This window comes from Hemicordylus capensis, chromosome 1 (assembly GCF_027244095.1).
Source record: "Hemicordylus capensis ecotype Gifberg chromosome 1, rHemCap1.1.pri, whole genome shotgun sequence".
Taxonomy (NCBI): Eukaryota; Metazoa; Chordata; class Lepidosauria; order Squamata; family Cordylidae; genus Hemicordylus; species Hemicordylus capensis.
In genome coordinates, this window is record NC_069657.1 from 325,306,246 (window position 1) to 325,326,040 (window position 19,795).

Sequence of the window (19,795 nt, forward strand, 5' to 3'; positions counted from 1 at the left end):
ATACTAGCTGGGTCACTCTGGGCCAGTCACTTCTCTCTCAGCCTAACCTACTTCACAGGGTTGTTGTGAAAAAAGAAACTTAAGTATGTAGTACAACGCTCTGGGCTCCTTGGAGGAAGAGTGGGATATAAATGTAAAAATAAATAAATAAATAAATAAATAAATAAATAAATAAATAAATGCCTCAACTCACTCGCTCACAGATTCCCAATTTTGCTGCTTTTAAACATGTAGAAGGCTGTTAGTTATGGGTTTTGTCTGTAATTCTCTCTAGTTGCGGCTCTGTTTTTATTGTGAAGCTTTTTAATGTTTTTGATCTTCTCACGTTGTGCTAGAGGTAAAAGGGAAAGTCCCCCCTCCTCCACTCCCTTCTATATTATATACAATGTTCTGTACATAATTAAGTAAAATCATGTGTATTAAATTTTGAATACACACTAATTGTATTTATTTCAATTTTTTATTTTTTACTATAACTAAGGGGGGCGCTCAAAAGAATGTTGCATCAGGGCACCAGATCCCCCAGAGCTGGCCCTGGGTAGCACCCATCATGCCCTACCACACAACCCACTTTGGTGTCCCTTGGAGCTACCCATGGCAAACAATGGGGTGTTGTAAGTTCCCCATTGTTCCCTATAGACAGAACAAGCAGAGTACACACATTTTACAATCCTGCCTTGAAAAACACTGCAGAATAGGGGGAAACAGCCCCTCCCAACACAGAATACTACATTTTGCCAAACACACAGACCAAGGATGGCCAAAAAAGGATCACTGACTTAGAAACCACTGACAGCCACAGTGCCTGCACTGCAGTAACATCACTGGCACAAGTTCCTCTCTCACACGCAATTATGATTCCTTACGTTATTTCCTAACATAGCAACAACTGTCACAGCAGCACCCTTACTTAGCAGCAATCATAACCATATGCTCAACTATAGCAACTTCAGCCGTATTTTGACTTAGTGTACCTTGCAATGCAGATTGCAGAGCATATACACACAAATTAGTCTCAAGGGCAGACATGGAGCTCATCATAGCAATCATCAAGAAATATCACAGACACACAAACACACACTTACACTTCTGCCACTATTTCTAACCACAACACTATCTGACAAACAAAACAAACCACAACACAAGGAAAGCAGGCACTCAAGTTCTGCCTTTCTCAATCTGACATCCAGCAAAACCAGATAGTTATTGCAGCAATAGAACAGCATATTATACTCAGTGCTGAGAAAAGAAAATTACAAAATCAAACCTTTCTTCCTTCTCTTCTTCAAGAGAGACACAGTATAGGGGCGCTCCCTCTCTGCCTCCCAGGCCCTTTAAATCCATTTGGAATTTGAATTTCCCTCCAGAATTGTTCCCCCCTCCCTCCCTCTCAGCCAATGGGGGCACAGTTTCCCATGACAACACTTGATTTATATGACAAATCAACCAAGAAGCAAGGAGATGGCAAACAAATCGGAAGCCAGTGCCATAAAACTAAGGAAAAACAGGCCTCCAAAATGTCGCTCAAAACACTCAAAATGTTGTAACTGAAATGGGGTCATTCTGTTACAAGCTCGAAACAGGCCCTTTATTTAAAAGGTGTTCCATTTCAAGTTTGAAATAATTGTAACAGCCTGTTTCTAGCTTGAAACATTTTGCACATCCCTACAATATACCATTTTGGACACAGATTAAGAAAAGGTAAATTAAGAGAATATTTAGTGTTCAGCACACAAGATATACTCAAATCTGAGGGCACTCTGCTTTATTTACATGGAAATCCCAGTTTGTTCTGAACAGTAAATCCAAATTCTTTTCTCATGACTTACTATGGTTGCATGTTTTGGATCTAAAATTACACATACACTTTGAGGTTCCTGCCTTGTACTGCAGAAATGCCCACTTCTATTTTTATAATTCCAAAATGGGAATCAAGTAGCTAGTTCAGATTGTCAAAAGGATTTACCAAGGGACACAAAAATTGTTCCTGGAAATGTTATTTTAGGTGGTCCAGAAATTGCATGCCACATTTCAGAATTATTTCTTATTTATGTCAAAAAGGGAAAGGATTTGGATCTACACACTACTGCATGTTACTCCTGCTAACTGAGTAAAGAGGCACCTTTCAAAATGATTATTCTCTTATTGAACAGGGGGAAAGCAACTGGCTCTCAATCCTTCCCCAGCAAAGCATCCCTCCAGTGGCTGTTGCTGGTGTCTGTCATATGTTTCTTTTCTTTTTTTAAGATTGTGAGCCTTTTGGGGACAGGGAACCATCTTTATCTATCTATCTATGTAAACTGCATTGGAAATGTCATTGAAAAGCAGTATATAAATAACAGTAGTAGTACTGCATGACAAGTCTGTTTTTATAAAATGTAATCTTTCACTCTCCAGTGTAAATGCCATGTTTAAGAGGTCTTCAACGTATTTAAATTAACACAAATAGTGCAGCTTAAAGAAAAAGCCAGAGTAAAGAGAAAACTTGACACTATTGCCAGTTTTGAGCAACTTCACAATCTTCTATCATTTCTAATCAAAGCAAAAAAATAAAGACAGCATTCATCCTCATCACCACTCAATATGATCAAATTCATATGATATACAAAGTGACTTTAATTAGATTATTAGTCAAAAGCCATAATACTTTTGCATTCTTTTCCATTCATAAAGCATGGTAGATCCCCTTCATCAATCCCCCCTTACAAAAGACAGTTAAAAAGCATGTTAACTTATTCTGGCAGCCTTTATTGACAATTAGTTGATTTGGAAGCACCACAGGCACAATGAAGGAATTAAACTGATTTCTCTCTGGAAACTCTATTATTGTTTCTTAATGCATTTGCTCCAAAAAGGGCTTTGTACATACCTGGCGCAAGGTACGAGCCACTAAACTTTCTAGCACAGGTCCTCTGTCTTCATGCAGCAGGTGTACTTCATCAAGGATAAGAAGCTTCACAAGTTGGGAGAGGGCTACATCTCCAACACTCTTCCTGGTCACTACATCCCACTTTTCTGGAGTAGTCACAAGCATCTGACAAGATTAAGAAAGAAAGAGTCAAGACTTGTGGTTGTATCATTTTCCAAAAAAAATATATTAAAATACTTAGCATTTATATGATGGACTAGAGCCTTATATTAAGTATCATTTATCACAAATTGAAGGCATGAGAGTTAAACCTGCCTCTCTGAAATCTTTCAGTTGGCAAGTTCACTTTCATTCTAGTGTTGTATAGTATTTGTCTATGACAGGGTTTCTTAACCTTGGGCCCCCAGATATTGTTGGACTACAACACCCAGAATCCCCAGACATGGCCTTTGTGGCTGGGAGTCTGGGATTTGTAGTCCAACAACATCTGAGGGTCCAAGGTTAAGAAGCCCTGGTCTATGAGCTATGTCTTATTTCAGCACCATCAGTATCTGAAGCACCATTGTGCACCTGAAGCTTCTCGCATGCCAGATCTTGTGTCAGATCTAATCAGACACAAATCTGATCAGCCATAACATAACAACCAATGGGTGAATTGTGAACAAATGTCCCATCTAAGTGTAAAGTGATGTACATAGGAGCAAATTTGTTCCTAATTTCACACAGCAAAATGTGATGGCAACTGAGCTGCTGATAACAAAGGGAAGAGCACTTGGGATTGTGGTGAATAGCTTAATGAAAAAATTAACCCACTGTGTGACAGCTGTGAAAACATCATTTTCCATGCTAGGGATAATTATTTTTATTTTATTATTTATTTTATTTAACATATTTGTATACTGCCCAAAACACAAGTCTCTGAGCGGTTTAAAACAAAACAATAAAAACAAGTAAAAAGGTTAAACATCATAACAATTTAAAATTTAATATGTTAAAACTATTAAAAACCATCAAACTATTAAAACAGCATCTAATTAAAAGCCTGGATGAACAAATGTGACTTGAGTGCCTTTTTTAAAAAAGTTGTAAGAGATGGGGAGGCTCTTATTTCAGCATGTTCCAAAGCTAGCAATGGCAGCAATTAGGAAGAAGAGCAAAAATAAAACTGCAGATATTTCCACCCCCTTATACGAACCTATGGCACAGTCACATTTGGAATAATATGTAGAATTCTGGTTACTATATCTCAGTAACAATATTGTAGATTTGAAATGGCAAGAGACAGTATTAGAGGCTGGAGAACTTTCCCTACAAGGAAAGGCTAAAACATTTGACTTTTTTAGTTTACAAAAGGGATTTGGGGAGGCAGGACACTAAAGTACATATGATGTGGGAAAAGGGGGACAGATCTCTTCCTTTACACTAGAATCTGGGACCATTCAATGAAATAGGATGTGCAGGATAGACAAAAGGAAGCACTTCAAACTGCACATTCAAAAAGTAGTCAATTATGAAATTCAGTACTACAAAATATGGTGACAGCAACTAGCCTAGATGTTTTAAGGGGACTTATACAGATCATATCCTCTATGAATTTATCAATGGCTACTGATCACAATAAGCTACCTCCAAATTCAGAGACAATATGCCTCTGAATATCCTTTGCTGGCAAGCAACAGCAGGAGAGAGCTTTTTGCCTTCCATTTGCTGCTTGTGGGGTTCCTAAAAGCATCTGCTTGACCATAAGAAGATGGTAAGTAAGGTTGCTCAGCTAGACAGTCATCTTTCTGATCCAGTAGGGCTCTTCTTATGTTAAGTGACTTTGTACCTCCCTGCAGAGCATCCAGCAGCCAAGGCTACATACAAGATATGACTTTCCAAGTCCCTAAATAGCAAGATCATCAATCCTTCAGCACTCAATCAGGAAGTGACCACTACTGGATATTTCTTGGCCCATGTGCATAATCACGTGCAAAAAGGCTGATAGTGACCACTTTTAAAAATGCCAACCTTTCTATATTAACCCTATGGAATTTAATCTCATCCACCAGAAATTCAGAGTATCTTCCTAGGTGTTTATTGCCTGGCACACTGCTGAGATTTAAGAGATGTTATTTATTGTATATTTGCATCCCTATAGTAGAAGTGATAAATCACTGCCCTGGAAGCAATAAATCTGAGGTTTCAAGGACATGCGAAAACATTACCTTCCTCTTTCGGTAAATGGAAAATGCAACTAATATCCATTAAAATAGAGCTTACTGTATAACTCCAAATTCAAGAACTACCTTGTAAACAGAATGATGCGAACAATTTTAATCAAAATTCAGTACTTTACAAAAGCTGCATGTTTAGATTCTAAACATTCAGGCAGCTTTTCGCTTAACTTGGGGTTTGTTTGTGGAAATATAATCAGATTTCTATTCATTAATAGCTGATTAAGAATGGAACTCTTTGACACACATGAACATAATTCACACTGGCTAAATAATCAATTCAGTGTGATTTTTATAAAAAGAGCAGCCTTACATTCTGTTTTACGTACTTAGGCTCAACTCAATGGAATATATGGTAGAGGACAAAGTATGTTTTACAAGAGTCATTTAGAAAATATCTTAATCGAGCCCTCCTCAGATGTTTCAATATTCACCTATAAATTTGCACAGGGTGGCATTAAACACAAGATTTCTGACCCTTGCATTCATACCCACTACCCCAAACATATGAAGGCTGAGATCTTGGTCATATATCACAGCCTACCTTTACACATTGTTTATAGATGCAACGCATCCGATATTTAGAAAATAAGTACAGATATATTCCCTCCCACTATAATGCAGACAACACCAGGCACAGACGTAAGCTCAAGGATCCATAACATCCTATACAATGAGGCAAAAGAAGCCCTCAGAGCCAATAGTCCAAATGTGCTCAAGGGGCCCCTTCTTCTTTTAGTGGATGTGTTCTGATCTTTAAATGAACCCACTGCAAGTCTAAGCAGTGCATGTACAGCAGAATTTATAAACTGTCGCCGCACCATTACAGATGCAACTTATTACAACTTTGAAATGAGCCATGTCAACCACACAAATTAACAGCTGTAATTTCCATAGAACATTAATTAGCAAACTGTGATGAAATATATTTAGCAATGCATATTAAGAATTTAAAGGTGTGAAATGCTACAAATGCAAGCTACTTAGCTAATTTGCCAAAGCTAAACTGGTACTGCTGTGATCACACTCCTCCTTGTGTCATAGTCATGCTGTCACAATTTAAAATATAAACAGATGCATGTCTTTTCCCCTTGGTTTTCAAATTGTTTAGACACATTCTGTGTTAAGTATAGTGCTCTTTTATGGCTGAATATTGTAATTAAAAAGTTGCTGATGGCACTCTAAATAAATGACATGAATTAAATCTGGAATTCTGTAGATTGTTATACTGAAGACAGGGTGAACTCAGTGAACATTTAACACAGCTGTTGTGCCATCTCCAGTCTTGAATTTAAATATGAGTCCAACACAAATACCTTTTAAATGAACAGAGGTCAGACTGCACCAGTGCTTCATTAATTGAGTCAAAAATCAGAAAAACAGCAAAACATTTTGTCATACAATAAAATGTTTTTCTATGAAAGATGCTAGCATACAAAAAATGCTTTTCATGGATTTTTTTTAGAAAGTTGCATGAACTTACAAGCAGCACTGTGCCTTGTAGAGAAATCCATAAGACAGACATTCACAAGGTGCATCTCTAGCAAGTAACTGGGGAAGTTACACCTGTTGGAATTCTGCCTAGAAGCATAGATCTCTAACCCAATATTAACCTGAAAAACCAAAGGAAGGGGGGATGCCAAAATGCTCTGAGGAAAACTCTAGAAGATTTTGAATGAGGGTACTTCTCAGGTGAGACATTAAATGTGACTACACAGAGACCATGCAGAAGAACCAAGTTCTATAGGAATGGTTAAAGGATATTATAATGATTAAAGGTATGCTAGCTTGGAACAGAGAAGACTAAGGAGAGATAGAAAAGCCATCTTCAAATATCTGAAGGGCTGTCACACAGGAGAGGTCATCTTCTCTGTTGCCGAACTGTCTCCCTCCAATTATTCTTCTGCACTCAAAATATTTCCTTTATACAAAAAGCAAAAGACATGTCAATAAAACAATCCCAGTGAAATCAATACAAACTTCTCACTACTTTCTTCCTTGTTTTGCTTAAGGGTGAATGGGGAGGGGGAGGAAGAGAAGAGGCAGGAACAAAGGAAATATAAAGCTCTTGGCCTACATTATTTTACTCAAAGTAAAGGTCACTAAACAGAATAGACTTACTTCTCTATACTACTTCCGTGCTTTGCTGAGCAAACCATACTTCCATGGTTTGCTGGGAGAGGGAGAAAAGAAAGCACATATTCTGATTTGGCTAATGTCTGCTAGGCTTCACAAGACTTACTGGTATAAGAGAGAAGCCAAGCAGAACAAGGGCTGCATCCAAATATGGAAGGTCTTTCCTTCATGAGGGGGAGTAGAAAGCAGAGGAAGGAGCCCATAAAAGGCAAAGAAAGACTTGTTAATTATACAGGAGTCTGAGTGCTTGTACAGAATCATTGTCCTGCAATTCATTTCAGACCATGGAAGTCACTGGCACCAATACTTCTCCCTCCCTCCGGCATCACATCTCCCTTCTGCCATATGCTGGATGTGTACCTCAACAATTTCCTTATTATAGTGAGGACTGATATAGTGAGGACTTAAGTAACACTCATTTTTCCCTTTCAAAGCATTCCACTGCTGACGGGTTTCTGGACACAGTTTAAGGAGAAGAACACAAAAGAAGAAAAGTAACTTAGTTACCCCCCCGCAAAGTTGCCAAATTGTGAAAATCTCCTATTCAGGGGTCAATAGTGAAAAGGCTCTCTTTCTCTCATTCCTCAATAGATTTGTATACCAAATTTGGACAAGTGATGGTGCGCATCTCCTACTTGCTTTGCGCCAAATTTCAAATGGGCTGGACAGATGGTTTGGGTTTGACCAATGACCAATAGAACTATTTTTAAACTCTCACTTTAGCTGTATAGGCATTTATAATCTTGTATAATTTCCAACCAACTCTCAGCAGCCCTTCTTGCATAGCTCTTGGCACTCAATAAGCACATTTTGTCCTTACAAGGAGATTAGGTTTTTATCCTAATTTGGTAGTGGTGATTTATAAATACTTTTAAAAATACATATAACTGGGATATTCTGAAGTATAAAGAAATATCATAGCACAGTTGATCGGCACAGGACTATTAGTTCACTCTTAGAAAGAATACTATAACTGTCACAAACATTTTGGAGACAAAATCATCATCCCAAACCAACTACAAGCAAGGAGCACACCTAACAATTGATCCAAGATGGGAATACATCTCCAGCCACATCCATCCAGTTTTTTTCTTAATTTTTAGCTAGGTTCAATATGAACTAGGCAAGCACTGCAGTGCAGATGGGGATATACAACTGCATCTGCATGAACCACAGACAGCATGAAAGGGATTCCTGGGGAGGAGATTGCAGAGAAGCTGAATGAGTTCTTTGCATCTGTTTTCACAGCAGAGGATACTGAGCATATATCAGTGCCTGTACTGAGCTTCTCTTCAGGCTTGCAGGCTGAAGAGCTGTGCCAATCTGAGATGATAAGAGAGAATGGGACTGTTTTGAAACTTTGAAGGTTAACAGATTGCCAGGGCCCGATAGCATCCACCCAAAAGTTCTGAAAGAATTCAAATGTAAAATTGCTGAGCTCCTAGCAAAAATATATAATTCGTCCCTACAATCAGGCTCTGTACCAGAGGACTGTAAAGTAGCTAATGTAATGCCATTTTTAAAAAGGCATCTGGGAAATTATAGGTCAGTTAGTTTAATGTCTGTGCTGGATAAACTGATTGAAACAATACTTAAAGACAAGATTTTTAAGCATATAGGTGAACAGACTTTGCTGAAGGAGAACCAGCATGGCTTCTGCAAGGGCAAGTCTTGCCTCACTAACCACTTGGAGTTCTTTGAGAGAGTCAGTAGGCATGTAGATAAAGGCGATTCAGTTGCTATCATGTACTTGGAATTGCACAAAGCTTTTGACAAAGTCCTCCATCAAAGACTCTTGAATAAACTTAGCACTCATGGGATAAGGGACAGGGTCATGTGTGGACTGGTGACTGGTTGGAAGAAAGGAAACAGAGGGTAGGAATAAATGGACAGTTTTCACAATGGAGAGAAGTGAGAAGTGGGGTGCCCCAGGGATCTGTAGTTGGACCAGCACTCTTTGACTGACTGACTGACTAAGTGCTGTCAAGTCAGTGTCAGCTCTTAGAGACTACATAGATAGATTCTCTCCAGGATTACCTGTCTTCAACTTGGCCTTTAAAGATCTCTCAGTGGTGAATTCATTGCTGTCATAATCGAGTCCATCCACCTTGCTGCTGGTTGTCCTCATTTTCTCTTTCATTCAACTTTTCCCAGCATTATGGACTTCTCGAGGGAGCTGGGTCTTCGCATATGGGTGCCCATAGTTTGAGCCTGGTCATTTGCGCATCGAGTGAAAATTCTGGATAGATTCGTTTTATGATCCATCTTTTTGTTTTCCTGGTTGTCCACATTCTTTTTGAGAAGACTCAAAAAGTCTTTTCCAGAACCAAAGTTCAAACGCGTCAATACTTTTTCTATCTTGCTTCTTCAAAATCCAGCTTTTGCATCCATCGAGTGTCATGGGAAAAACCATAGTCTGAACTATTCTAATCTTTATAGGAACAGACATGTCATAGCAACTAAATATCCTTTCCAAGGCCTTCATTGCTACCCTACCAAGTGCTAGTCTGTGGCATATTTCTTGACTGCTGGATCCTTTATTGTTGACGGTCGATCCTAAAAGGCAGAAGCTATCCACCACTTCAATGTCTTCATTATCAATTCTGAGGCTGGTTGCTGTACCCGTTGTCATAACTTTAGTCTTCTTTACATTTAATCGTAGTCCCATTTTTTCACTGTGCTCCTTGACTTTCATTACTAGAGCTTGCAGATCATCTGTATTCTCAGCTGAATGATGTCATCAGCGTAGCGCAAGTCATTGATGTTTCTTCCTCCAACTTTAAAACCACACTCCATCTTCTTCCAATCCAACTTGTCTCAGTATATGTTCAGCATATAAATTGAATAAAGGAGGAGAAAGTATACAACCTTGTCTTACTCCTTTGCCTATCTGGAACCGGTCTGTTTCATCATGTTTTGTCTGGATTGTGGCTTCCTGTCCTGTGTATAGGTTTCTCATGAGAACAATTAGATGTTCTGGGATGTCAATTCCCCTAGGAATATTCCACAGCTTTACATGGTTGATGCAATTGAAGGCTTTTCTGTAGTCAATAAAGCACATATTGACTTTTTTGGCATTCTCAATTATTCAGCATGCATCAGCAATGATGTCTCTTGTTCCTCGGTCTTTTCTGAAACCATCTTGAACATCCGGTATTTCCCTTTCCACATAGGGCTCTAATCTGCGTTGGATGATCCTGAGCATTATTTTACCAGCATGTGAAATTAAGGATATTGTGCGATGGTTTGTGTAATCTGTTCAGTCTCCTTTCTTTGGTATGGGTATGTAGACTGACCTCTTCCAATCTGTTGGCCACTGTGTCACTCTCCATATTTGCTGGCATAGTTTGGTTAGAGCCTTGAGTGTTTCTTCTTCTGTTGCCTGCCACATTTCTGTAGCTATTCTTGTAGCTATTCTGGAGCTAACTCAGACAAAAATGATATATTTTGAATATTCACCTAACAAAAGGATTCAAAAACAAACATCCTTGTGTGAAAACTTATGTGAACCCCTAATGCCCTTAACACAATTAATGCGCTAATCACAATCAGGTGCCTAACTGTGTAACCATAACCCTGCAGAGGAGAACTACATGACTGAGTGTGGGCATCCTATCCTATATAAAGGCCCTGAACCACAACAGTTAGTGGGAACTCAATATGCCATGATCAAAAGACATTTCAGAGAACCTATAAAAGAGAGTGTTTGATGGTCTTCTGTTGGACAGGGTTACAAGGCCATTTCTAAGCATTTGGGGCTGCATCCATCCACTGTCAGATAGTCTGCAAATAGAAAAGGTTGAAGACTACAGTAACTCTCCCAAGAGCAATCATCCTGTCAAGCTCACCCCAAGAACAACCTGGATAATGATCCACAAAGTCACAAAGGACCTCAGATTAAGATCTGCAGGCCACTCTTGACATAGCTGATGTGAGTGTTCATGCGCCAAACATCAGGAAAAAAATGAATGGGAATTATGTTCATGGAGAATAGCTATGAAGAAACCACTGCTCTCTAAAAAGAACAAAGCTGCCTGTTTTAGGTTTGTCAAAGAGCATCTGGATGACCCACAAGGCTTCTGGACAGATGAATAAAATACTGAACATTGCAGACACAATCACAAATGTTTTATTTGGCAAAAACCAAACACTGCCTTCTAAAATTAAGAGCCTCATCCCAAATGTCAAGCATGGTGGTGGAGGCAGCATCATGGTTTGGGCTGCTTTGCTGCATCAGAACCTGGATGGCTTATTATCATTGATGGAACCATGAATTTAGTTGCATCTCAGAAAATTCTAGAGGACAATATCAGGCCATCTGTCTGGGAGACAAAACTGAGCCAAAAGTGGGTCATACAGCAAGAAAACGACACTTAATATTCAAGTAAGTCTACCACAGAATGGCTGAAGAAGATATTTTGTTTTGGAGTGGCCAAGTCAAGTCCCAACCTAAACCCTATTGAAATGTGGCAGGACCTGGAGCAAGCTGTTCATGCAAGGAAACCCTCAACTGTCACAGAGCCGAAACAGATTTTTATGGGACAATGGGACAAGGTTTCTCCAAGTTGAAGTGAGAGACTGATCACCAGTTAAAGGAAATTTTTAGCTGCAGTTATTGATGATCAAGATGGTGGCACCAGTTACTGAATGAAGGGTTCACATACTTTTACACACATGGATATATGATGTTGTCTCTTTCTGTTGGATGAATATTCAAAATATATCCTTCTTGACCAAGTTACTTATGCCTTTCTCTCTTATCAGGGCCTAGTGTAGGATCTAATCATGCTTTGAATAAGAAATGTGATAACATACAGACCATCCTACGGGTTCACAAACTTTTTCTCAGCACTATAAAGTGATGCACATTGGGGCAAATACAAAAAACAAAACCCAACTTCAAATATACACTGATGAGATCTGAGCTGTCAGTGACTGACCAGGAGAGAGATCTTGGGGTCATGGTGGACAGCTCATTGAAAATGTCTACTCAGTCTGCGGCAGCTGTGAAAAAGGCTAATTCCATGCTGGGAAGTATTAGGAAGGGGATTGAAAATTAAAATGCTAATATCATAATGCCATTATACAAATGGATGATGTGACCACATTTGGAGTACTGCATACAGTTCTGGACACTGTATCTTAAGAACTGGAAAATATAATTGTAGAACTGGAAAAGATGCAGAAGAGAACATCCAAGATGATTGGGGCCTGGAACAATTTCATGAGGCAAGCCTACAGTATTTGATGCATTTTAGTCTGAAAAAGAGGCAACTATGGGAAGACATGTTAGAGGTTTATAAAATTATGCATGGAATAGAGGGAGTGGAGACATTTTTCTCCCTCTCTCACAACTCTAGAACCAGGGGACATCCCATGAAACTAAATGCCAGGACATTTAAGACAAACAAAAGGAAATACTTTTTCAAACAGCACTTAACTAATCTATGGAATTCTCTGCCATGGGATGGCCACTAGCTTGTGTGGCTTAAAAAGGAGTTTAGAAAAATTCATGGAGGATGGTTCTGTCAATGGCTATTGGTTTGACTATGGGCCACCTCCAGCCTCAGAGGCAAGATGCAACTGAATACCAGTTGCAGAGGAACAAGAGCAGGAGAGAAGGCATGCCCTTACCTCTAGCCTGTGGGTTTCTCAGAGGCATCTGGTGGGCCACTATGGGAAATAAGACTAGAAAGTCCTTGGGCCCAATCCAGCAGGGCTGTTCTTATGGTCCCTATCCCCATATGGTGATGGGGATAGGGACATGGCGAGGATGGTAGTAATTTTCAGGTAATTGAGTTTGTATTTACAGAAGTCTGTAGAAGTGATACCTTCATGATAGTGTCTAACATGGTCACTGAAGAAGACTCATATGTCAAAACATGTCTGACCCATTGAACAGGACGTTTATATTTTGGGAGGATTTCTCTCTATTTGGTGGTACAGCATTGTTTTCAAGAGGACTTTGGCTCACCTGCAAGGATATATTTTTACCACTTAGGACATTTCTGTATTTTCTATGTTACCATATTGCTATTTGTCTCAGAATGTTTTATATTTTATCTTTATGGAATGATTTTAACTGCGCTTAGCTGTTCTATGTAGGACTTCTAATTTTTGTTATTAAAATAGCCACTTCTAGCTATACTCATAATTTTTAGTAGTCCATTACAGTATAAGCTTTCTTACCTGGTCCTTTTAGGCATTTAGATTTATCTTTTGGATCATTAAAATACCTTATTTTGTGCTCTGTTCTTATGTATACACAGAAGCCTGTTTTCACATGTGATCTCCCTTGCTTGACTGAGACAGTCACAGCTTTATAAGTCACCTTTCCATAAACCAAGTCAAGTTTCACACAGCCATAGAGGCACATCACATGACACATGTGAAGCACCTGAAGGGGTTCCATGGGGAGAGCAGGTTTAGCCCGCTCTCCTCGCAGACAAGCAGCCTCTCGTAGCTGGGCAGCCTGATCGGCCGCCCACACAGCTGCTGGCTCCATCACAGAACCAGCAGGGGCTGAGGGGATCAGGGGCCATGGGGCCCCCGAAAGTTCCAGGATGCCCCGTGCAAGTACACGGGGCATCCTGGAGAGACCCCCAAGCCCAGGAGGCTACTTGCAGCAAAAAAATGAGGGGAGGAGGAATTTAAGGGTTCATTTAAGGGGAGGAGACATTAGGAGGGCTAGTCCCCTTGGGAGCACCAGGCTTGCCTGCGAGCCCAGTGGTTCCCATGATCCTTGGAAAGCGGGCTAAGCTTTCTTAGCCTGCTTTCCAGTGATCATGGGAATAGCCTCATCATCTCTTTCTTTTATGACACTGGGAACTATTTCATGGGGTTTTTTGGAAAAAGTATTAACTTTCTGGAATCTTGTTTTCTTTTACTCCAGTTAGCAACCTACAAAGTGTATTCATTTATATTATTACACCATGTTAGGCTTTCAGCGGAAAAATGGCCAGAAAATAAAGTGTCACATTTGGTTAATGAATTGGAACTCATGCAAGACATTTCAATCTGGATTTCATATTAGGGCACGGCCAAATAAAAATGGGTTAACTGTCAATATTTTGACTGTCAACTTACATTTTTCTTTGCCTATAATTTCCCCCTTTCAACAGTACCCAGATTGTTAGGAACTGCTCCAAGATTAGTTTAATCACTGAGAAAGCTGAGACCAAATGTGTGCAGAAGATCGTTGCTTGCCAAGTTTAAAACAAATTATACATCTGAAATTAATACAGACAAATACAGCATTTAAGGCTTTCAGAGAGATTAAGAACAGCAACAGGGTTGTATTGCTAGGAAGATAAACTGTGTCTTAAACCTTAAAACAAAGTAGTCAAAATCCAGCCAATAAGATGACTCCAGATTTAAAGTGAAACAAAATTCTGTCTGCCTCAGCATGTCTCTAGTGCCTCAGCCTACAGATCACAAAAATGCCAGCCATCATGCTTAGGGCATTTGCCTCTTCAGATGAATGCCCTAAGCATGAAGAGAGCTGGTGGAAGAATGACTGACACTTTGGAGATTTGCTGAGGGCAGGATTTCCATTCACACTTACAGGGGGCTTTAAAAAGGTCTGAATAGGGCTATGGAAATGCAACAAAATGTGGCACATCCCTGACCCTAAGATGAGTGTTCCTGAACACTAATTTATTATTTATTTATTTATTATTTATTTATATCCCGCTCTTCCTCCAAGGAGCCCAGAGCGGTGTACTACATGCTTAAGTTTCTCTTTCACAACAACCCTGTGAAGTAGGTTAGGCTGAGAGAGAAGTGACTGGCCCAGAGTCACCCAGCTAGTATCATGGCTGAATGGGGATTTGAACTCGGGTCTCCCCGGTCCTAGTCCAGCACTCTAACCACTACACCACGCTGGCTCTCCCAGCGTGGTGTATAGCAAACTAATTTATTGCTATATTTTGGGTAGGGTGCGGGTTGCTGGGGAATGGGAAAGAGAAAGTCTCATTTCTTGGAGACTATGTACAAACTGGTACCTTGTTTTTGAGTGAACCAATTTTGATTCCCAACTAAAAGGCATTTAATCATATAAGGTCATTATTTCAGGCAACAAATGGGACATACAGCAAAATGTTGCATCACCTCAACCAATTCAGTTCCTTCTCCCTGCTCCCTCCGATGCTATACTGCTGCCCCCCCTCCAATCAAATGACACCTCAACATTTCAAGGCTTCTAGGAACATGCTCAACCTGGGCAAAGCTGTTTTTTGCGTTTGACAGAACTTGTAGCAATGAGATTACCTTTGCTCTTTAAAAGCTAATAGGAACATAGGAAGCTGCCATATACTGAGTCAGACCATAGGTCCATCTCGCTCAGTATTGTCTACACAGACTGGCAGTGGCTTCTCCAAGGTTGCAGGCAGGAATCTCTCTCAGCCCTATCTTGGAGAAGCCAGGGAAGGAACTTGGAGGCTAGATGCTCTTCCCAGAGTGGCTTCATCCTGAGGGAAATATCTTGCAGTGCTCACACATCAAGTCTCCCATTCATATGCAACCAGAGCAGACCCTGCTTAACTATAGGGACAAGTCATGCTTGCTACCACAAGACCAGCTCTCTTCCCAGATAATCTACTGTTCCCAAATAATCTACTGTTATTTTCTTATGGAATGAGGGAATTCGTACCACTGATCTAAGAAAAAGGCTGCAGCAGAAAAGAGTGAAGTTCGAAAGTAAAGATGAAATGCAAGAGCAAGGAAAGAAATCTTAGATCGAACCCTTCTTAAAGTTAAACCCTATGTTACTTTAAGCATGAGTGGGAGTAGTGTGTTTCTTTGTTCTTTAATTCAGTAAGCAGCCAGATAGGGCAAGCAGTGTGACCACTCCAGCCCCACTCTTTCAACCTACATTAAAATCAAGTGGAAAAGGGCCCAGGCCCTGCACCCCACCAGGGCTCTCTAAGGTAGGAATGTGCACTAACCTCTTACGGGCCTCCAAACAGGTTTGAACACTGGCCAGCTCGAAGGTTTAACGGCGTGTTTGTGTGTGCGCGCCTTTAAGGGTGGGGGAGGATGCACATACCGCCTGCCCCCACATTTCCCCTGCTGCCACGCCATTTCCTAGAAGTCCATCGGTGCAGCTGCATACCTCCCTGCTGCCCCCTTTACCGGATGTCACCAGAAGTACTCAACACACCTGCATGCGTTGGGCGCGTGTGCAGGCGTGTCAAGTACTTCTGATTACATTTGGTAAACAGGGCAGCAGGGAGGTACACTGCCACACCAACAGACTTTTAGGAAATCGAGCACCGGCGGGGGGGTGGGGGTGGGGCAAAGTGCATCTTCCCCCACCATGCACATCCCTACTCTAAAGACAGCCCTGTAGTGAAGGGGAAGGAACCATTCTGCCATCATCTTAATCCAGATGTTCAACATTGGAAACTGAAATTCTGATTGCTCTCTGATCATAGCACATACCAACACTCAGCAGCTGGGAAAGAATTCTCTCTGAAGAGTTTAGAAGCATCCCCAGTACATGCCAAAATAACCTTTCCCACATGTATTCCTTGACAGAAGAATGCTGGAATTAGTCTCGATACTGCAAGATGGGTGGAGCTCCTTTACTCCTCTCCCTCTAGCAGTGACGGATGGAAGATTTGTCTTCAGGTGCTCTGGAAAGCATAAAGAACCTAGGCAGATGAGATAGGAAGCAGGCAGGAGCCCAATTCTGATTTCATGCTGTACGAATGTACAGATGTCTGTACATTCGTACTTGTGTTTGTGTGAATGATTGTACCTGTGTTCATTTTAAAAGTAAACCTATATACAGGCCCTTCAAATGTAGAGTACAGATGGCAAGTGTATTTCTCTAATGCATTCAGCATAACATGTGAATGACTGTGTATAGCTCTATACCTGCATACACAGTACACTTGTTGTACGAGTGTTAAACATAACGTGAATGGGCCAAGTGTTTCCCCCATTTTTAAGACAAGAGCTTCCTGTTCACACTCAATTTAACACAGCAAAACGATAGTGAATCCCCTAAGAACTACTATTTGCCTTAGGGCAAAAGCTCCCATTGGATGCATAACTGTCTAAGTGGACATAAACTGCTGTTGATTAATCTACTCATTCAAAGCATGTAGCTTTATTCCAGATTATTAGTACATTTAAGCAAAAATATTCAGAGGCAACCGACAAAAAAAAGGTTGAAGAGACCATGCAGTAAAGTGATAAAATCCTAAACAAGGGGAAGATCAACAAAGCAAGTCTTCAGAGCAGCAGCCAGAAACTCTAACCAAAGCTGCCCCAGGATTAGAACATTTTGTGAGAGAAATGATTTTCATCAATTCCTCTCTTTCCTTTTCCACCTTCAAAGATATGTCCCTGAGGGCTGGGGACCCTCAGGAACAGACACTGGAAGCAGAAGGGAGCCTGGGAAAGAACACTGTGCACATGAAAAGCTTTAACGCTAGTACAGCAGAAGTCTGGCTGCTGCTCTTTAGGTTTATATTGGCCATACTGAAAAGCAACAGTGTCAAAGCAGTGTCAAAGTTTCCTTTATAGGACAAGAAAATATGCCAAGAGTCCATATAAAACTAATTTTAACATCTAACATGATAAAAGCAGCCCAGCGTGTGTGCTTTGTGAAATTCAGCTCTTTTAAGTTTCAAAATACATAATTAGCTTCTCAGGCTGCAAGTTTAAATAATGATCTAAATGTTTTAAACAGGAAAGCAACTCATTATTGAACTGCTTTCTTTGCCTTTTTGCTCTTATTCATTCCTCTAATCATAGTTCTACTAACCTCTGATATTCCACGGTCAGCTATGATTGATTCCAATCAGCTTTTTAATCAGATATGACAACTTTAAACTAGTGTGTCACACAGCACATAACAATCCTGCCCATATTTATCTTTTTTTTCTCCTTCTGATGTTCCCAATCTTTATCTAAATGTGCACAAGTGCTAGATGTAAACCGTCATTTGTAATACTGCAATTAATAAAATTGAGATAGTGGGTGATCATTTTATTAGAAAGACTGGCAAGACTAGCAAATTTATTAGAAAGACTAGCACATTAGGGCAAACTAATGAATGCCACTAAGTGGTTGTCACTTAGTGGTTGTCTCATGTTGTCACTAAGTGCTAGTACACAGAGCCAGAACACACGTCACAAGGTAAACATAAGAGGACATAGTTGTCCCCTGCTAACCGAGCAAAGAGACACTTTTTAAAGTGGCGATTCTCTTTATTTAGCAGGTGGAAAGTAACTGGCCCTATCCATCCTCAGCACAGCATCCTTCCAGTGGCTGTTGCTAGTGTCTATCATGTTTCTTTTTTAGATTGTGAGCCCTTTGGGGACAGGGATCCATCTTTATTTAATTATTTATTTTTCTCTATGTAAACCACTTTGGGAACTTTTGTTGAAAAGCGGTATATAAATATTCATCTTCATCAATCAACAAGATAAACATGAGGTTCCAAACCCTCATTTTCTTTATAACACTAAAGAAAGAAATAGACAGGTGTGTTTGTGTGTGTGCTTTTAGCTCTTTTACCCCTTTGCAGCTGGCTGCGGAAAACAAAAATACACCCAACTGGGGAGAGAAAAGGCATCAAAATTTAGCAGGCACACAAAGAGTTAAGCACTCCTTCCTCCCAGCTGCTGGTTTTCATTATAAAACAGGGTATTAGAGCCTTCTAAGTCAGATTGCCAGCATGCATGGAAGCTGGAATCATAATAAAAGTGAAAGCTCATACCTATAATCACATCAATGATCTATGTTCTACCATTCCCAGAATGAATAGATCACAAATCCAGGAAAAAGTAAAACATAATTTTCATATCTCTATATATGGTTTCTTATTCAACAAAAAACAAATGTACCTAAACTTAATTTTATGTAATGAAATAGAATGCCACAAAATGTGCTTAGAATGCTTTACTTTAGATGCTTCTGCTTTTAGATTTTCCTCATCCAATATTTCACACACAAATGCAGATGTCAATTTAAAATCAAAACTATGATTGACAAACAAGGAATAACTGCAAGCAGTTGAACAAAAATCACTCTGAGAAATGTTTTTATGTTATAATGCCAAAAGGTATTTATGTATATTAAATTAATCTGTTAACTGCTGAATTTGAAATTCATGCAAGATAATTCTATAAATAAGTCTTACTAGGCAAGATAATTATAACATTATTTTTTATGTACTGGTACTACAGTCACATTTAAGATTTGCATTTTGTTCTTGATGGTTGCTTTTAAATCAAAGTATTCTTCTAGGTTCAATTTTATTTCTTATTCTAGATCTATAGAGTGGTTTCTTTTTTAAGAGAAAACTTTTTAAAAAGGCAAACATTAAAGTTATTCCTCTTTGCTTCCATTGCACTATCCCTCCTCCACTCTCCCAAATCCATTCAAATCCATTTCTCTGCAGAGGAATATTCACTCAGCAAGCACAGCTGTTATTCTGACATTTTTACAGCTAAATCAAAGATAATTGGACTTCAGAGTACCTTTAAATTGTAGTCGAGGAAAAGAGTCTAGCTTAATGCATCATTTGCATGAACTATAAAGACTGCTTTTTTATCTTTTT

At 39.7% G+C, this 19,795-nt stretch overlaps 1 protein-coding gene across 2 annotated transcripts in view; it reads right to left on the reverse strand.

The window, feature by feature from the left end:
- The window catches only part of ASCC3 (activating signal cointegrator 1 complex subunit 3), a 362,371-nt gene that overhangs the window by 256,423 nt on the left and 86,153 nt on the right, over positions 1-19,795 (reverse strand). For both annotated transcript variants that reach the window (XM_053266329.1, XM_053258340.1), the window contains exon 11: positions 2,870-3,034. In XM_053266329.1, the coding sequence (XP_053122304.1) occupies positions 2,870-3,034 (165 nt within the window). The remainder of the gene's footprint in view (positions 1-2,869; positions 3,035-19,795) is intronic.